We start from the raw sequence: 4949 nt of genomic DNA, 5'->3' as shown, positions 1-4949 counted from the left end.
CAGAAATTTGTAATCATATTGCAGAAATTTGTAATCGGATAGCATATTGACGTCAGCTTTTTCCCAGCGGTGACCGGAATCGGTTTCAAAAACTAACCCTTGAGCGTCACTAGCTTATCGCGAACTCAACGAATAGAGCAGTGCACTTCTTCAAGTGATACAGAGAATAGTTTCACACTTAAAAGTGTTATAGGAAATCAGAGTTACTTACTGAAAAATTTCTTATTTGTGACGAAGAAAGACAACGTACCGAGATCCGTCGTGTTGCCGCCGGTGAGAGAAGTTGTCAGACTGTACTGGCCGCGGTATTTAAATCTGTACATGTAGACCGGGGAGGACCAGGTGGCCGCAGCGGTCAGCGCGAAGTCGTTCACGCCTGAGAAAAAGGTCCTGTCCGAGATGAGCTGCGAAAACCACGCAAATCCTAGTAGTTAGCTATCCCGTTAGTTCACAGCCTGAATGTTTAAAACCGTTCATCGATCACATTCTAGAATGCGTTTTGACTGTAGAGGTTAACATAAACAATTGCTGCAAGTCTTCTTAGAGCGGGTAAAAAATAGAACTATTATGGGAAAAGTTTAAACGACAGTATACTTTATCAAGGGAAGTATAGCCCTAAGGGGGTCAGAGAGACTTTTGTTCTCTCCACTGTAATTCGAAGTGTGATACTTTTGACACATTTTCGTGTGATAAAACGACCTGAGTAATTCCCATGATTTATCACTCCGGGGGGAGCCTATCACAAATTTTGTGTGGGGCACAATGTAAACAAAAACAAGCCATGTAAGACCAAACCCAGACACTTAATAAAAAGGTTACACTGTTAAAAATAAAATAAATAAATGAAATGTCCCTATTAAAATACAAATAATAGAATTACTGGTTCAAACAGCATGATTTTACATAGTAGTTCATATCGTGCCCCCAAGTTTAACAATAAAGAAACTTATGAAATTTTTGTAGAGAAGCAGGTTTTTGGGGGAAAGTGTGCGCACCGTAGGATCATGCTGTTTTATTTATTGTTGCAGGCAAACTGCTGCCTGAGGAAATCGAGGGGGTGGAAGTGAAAACCCCTATGCTTACATTTTTCGGGCCTCTTTACTCATATTGCTAAACTAAGGGGGGCAGACATGCGAAATGAATGGTTGCGGAGTCACTAAATTAAAACTAAACACCGCATCGATTTAGGACTAAAGGTGTATTAAGAACATAATCGGGCGCTAATTTTGCCGTTGGCGCGGGTGCGCGCACTCTGCTCATCTTCGTCTGCAACTAGACGATCCAGTACCTTTCAGTGTGCACGACTGTGCTGCAACGTATGAGTCTAAGACTGTAAAAAAAAATGCTGGTTACTCTTAAAAGATGCCGCCAGTGTAGTTGGAGGCGAAGAAGGGTGTTTCCAGAGAGTGCGCACACACCGGCATCAACGCCACGGCAAAATTAGCGTCCAGTCCCGATCGATGCGGCGCATTGTTTTCATGTGACGATTCTCCCAAACCCTTCATGTCACAGGTCTGCCCCCTTAACGAGGCTTTTGGCTTTGCACCTACCTCTACGAGCTGCTTGCGGCTGTGTCTCAGTGACTCCTTTTGTAAGTAGTGCTCCCTAATATTCTGCATGATGCAAGGAATCTCGTCCGCCCGCTCAACGTGGAGGTGCAGAAGCATGGGGCCTACCTCGGCCCACCTGTCGTCTAGCTCTTGGACCAGGCTGTCCTCCAGGATGAACTCTAAACCGGGTGGAAAACATCGTTTTTGCTCTGATAACCGAAATGTTAGACTTCTATTTTTTCAAGCACACGGTAAAAACAATGTCTCATTTTTTGAGGAAAAAGGGAAAACTTTGAGGCATTTCCATGTTTGAAGAGGAGTCCTCCGATCTCGCCTCAGATTCTGAGGAATCTTCTCAAAAAATTAGGAAAAATCCCACATTTTTTGAGGAGACGCCCTGACAATCTGAAGGAAATTTTGTCAAACCAGGGGAATTCCTTAAAGTTTTCCCTTTCCACTCAAATAATAAGACATTATTTTAACCGTGAGACAGTTCCTCACTGAACATTTATCTAAAAACCTATCTAAAATTTATCTAAACCGTCGTCGTGACGTGACTCTCTGCTTCCATTATATTTTTGTCCCTTTTGCTTGGATATAACCGATATAACTTCGTGGATCACATGCCGTAGTGCCCGCGCCCATCCCCTGCAAAATGCTTGCAAAGAACAGGTTCGTATTACAAACATTTTCGTTTGCAGCACTGTAAAACAATCATATGATACTTCATAAACTGTTAACGTTTACCGCTTATATTCGGTTCTTGGGGTGTAATAGTGCTTTTCTAATGCCACTTTAGATAAAAACTGCTGTAACATTTCTTGTATTTTTTACCTCGAACGTTTTCATAACTGTACCTTGCCTGTTATTCTGACTTGCAAAAAGGCGTGGTTTTAAAAACCTCAATGTTTTGCGTATATTTGTCTTGGCTAAACTCGCAATTTGACGGCCCTTTGGGTAAACATTTTAAGGAGAACGGCTCGCATGATATGAATTGTTTTTACTCTCTGCTGTTAATAAGTAATCTTTTCCTTTCCGATAATAATTCCTATTTCGAAAACGGACTATTACACCCCAAGAACCTAATATAAGCGGTAAACGACTTTCCCTACTACTGGAACTGGTGGTATGGCTAAGGGTCTGTGCAAGCCGCCATTCGCCTGACGGTCGAAAGGGCCAAACAGCCCTTCGCGAAGAGGGCCGAGAAGGCCACCGAGAGGCAGAGGAAGGCTAGCCAGGCTCCAGGAACCCGTAAGACTCGGCAATCCAGGTGAAATGACACAGTGTCGACTATTGGGCCAGGCAGTGTCGACTACTGGGCAAGGCACATTGTTTTTTGTTCTAATTTTGTGTGTAGAAAGATAAATTTATTCTCATTTTCGACCTATAGGGCATTAAGTTTAATCCCTCCCCTATACACACCCAAATTGTTTCCCTGGTGATTCCGTACACCCACGCCACGTGGCAGGCGATTTTGAAAAACCTTGCTCTTAAACTGTCGAATACTGGGTCCCTTACCCTCCCCCCACTCGTATCCGTTCATTGCTGGGTAACCTAGACATAGGGTCCGGAAAAAACGTTTGCTTCGACCGAAAATTTTAATTTAAGTTACGGACATGTCCAAAAAATATTTACCATACTCGTCCGTAGTATTTTCTGACAGTGAACTTGCAAAGACATATTTTAACATTAGTACAAAAAAAAATCTGTCCCTCTCTTTCACGGTAATTTCAAACAGGGGTAATATGGTAATGAAGTTTTATCATTAAGTCTTTTGCTCCCTGTTCGAAAGGTATAGGCCATGGTCAACTATCAAAACCGTATTTCAGAAGAGTAGAAAAGACGCTATCTGATCTGAGCGAAACAGGGTAGTCCACAATATTTGCTTTTCTGGGCAGTTGTGGCCACGTTTTCGCAAGAAATTAAAAAAAGGGGCCAGTAATTTAATTACACAACTCCTTGATTAAGCAAGTATTGCGAACGACCCAAAAGGGATCCGAGAGAGCAGATTCATTTTCACTCTACTTATACTCGATGACGAAAATTGATCAAGGTGTATAGCTTTCGAACAGGAAGCAAAAGAAAGTTGATAATATGTATTTTCATCACCATTCCATCCCTTGTTTATACGTCTCATAAGAGCAAAAGACGTGCAGAATATTTTCTCGGGCCTGGCTTCACATGGCTCAGCCTTAGACGACAGACTTTAAATGTATAGATGAGTCTTCAAAACCATTCATTCGGTGTGTCTTAACGGCAGAGTTCGATCGGTCACTGTCTGCTTACACACAGTCCAATCTGCTGCGCTTCCGTCAGATAAAGTTCGATCTGCTGCAGTCCAGGTACACAAATTTCAATCTGATTTCCAACGAGCTCTGCAGCTCAGTGTTATTTTAATTGTATATGTTCGCCAATATAACAGGTAGAAAAAGTAATAGCTGTTGTTACTGTTGCTGCTGTATGCATCAACAGAAAAACTGCAGCAGATCTCTTGGCATGGGCCTTCCGAGAGCGGCAAAAAGCAGATCGAACTTTATGTAACCGAGCCGCAGCAGATCGAACTTTGTCGTTGGTTGCATCGCATTTCGGTCTAAGTTGTCAACACATGCAAGTGGCACAAAAACTGTTACCGGCAGCTGGAAAGAGTCCATCCTCGTTGGCCACACTTAGCAGAAGAGGCACGTCTGCGGAGGCCTGTTTGGCCAGCAAGTCCGCAGGGTGCATTGGCAGAAACGGCGTCTTGGACTGACTGTCTACAACTGGACCAAATGGAGCGAATGGGTTTTGACGCCAGCCCTGAAAGCAAATATAAATTTTAAAAAGATGTTGAAATATTGCGATTAAAGTGGCACAACGGCGCATTTAATTATCGCCTACGCAAAGGCATAAAGCTGATTTATTGGATCCTTAAGTGTTCATCCAGGGGTGGGTAATAGGGAGGTGCGAAAGTCCGCTTTTTCTGAAAAGAACCTAAAAGTACCTAAACAGTACCTAGGTACCAGACGAATTCGTCTGGTACGGATTTCACAAGGGACCTGCAAACTGGTTTAAAACTGTAGTTTAACTTTAGTTTAACTGAAGATTGACACAGTACGAGTAGAAACTGTAGTTAGGTCTACAGTTTTGCATTAGATCCTTTCACCCGGAAGGCACCTAGCTAGCTAGCTATAGAACTCTTTAGTTCTGCAGCAACAACTGTAGAGTTCTGCAGCAACAACTGTAGAGTTCTGCAGCATCAACTGGCAAACTGTTCTACAGTTAGAACAGGAACAAACGGGTTCTACAGTTGGAACTGGGGAACTAAAGAGTTCTGCAGTTCGAACTGACGAACTAAAGAGTTCTGCAGTTAAAACTGGCGAACTTTTAGTTCTGCAGTCTAAACTGGCAAACTACTAAACA

At 42.8% G+C, this 4949-nt stretch overlaps 1 protein-coding gene across 6 annotated transcripts in view; it reads right to left on the bottom strand.

Annotated features, from left to right (window-relative positions):
- LOC113216791 (venom carboxylesterase-6-like) overlaps positions 1–4949 on the bottom strand; it is a 223571-nt gene that overhangs the window by 8025 nt on the left and 210597 nt on the right. Inside the window, exons 5-7 of one of the 6 annotated variants that reach the window (XM_052263574.1) lie at positions 4181–4346; positions 1551–1729; positions 251–404 (exon numbers count right to left, since the gene is read on the bottom strand). The exons of 2 other annotated variants lie outside the window; for them this stretch is intronic. In XM_052263574.1, the coding sequence (XP_052119534.1) occupies positions 251–404; positions 1551–1729; positions 4181–4346 (499 nt within the window). The remainder of the gene's footprint in view (positions 1–250; positions 405–1550; positions 1730–4180; positions 4347–4949) is intronic. 3 more of the 6 variants (XM_052263577.1, XM_052263576.1, XM_052263578.1) reach the window with 3 other exon arrangements.

Source organism: Frankliniella occidentalis, unplaced genomic scaffold, assembly GCF_000697945.3.
Source record: "Frankliniella occidentalis isolate FOCC.00 unplaced genomic scaffold, Focc_3.1 Scaffold12, whole genome shotgun sequence".
Taxonomy (NCBI): Eukaryota; Metazoa; Arthropoda; class Insecta; order Thysanoptera; family Thripidae; genus Frankliniella; species Frankliniella occidentalis.
Note: the sequence above shows the minus strand (reverse complement) of the source record. Positions and strands in the feature narration are given on the sequence as shown.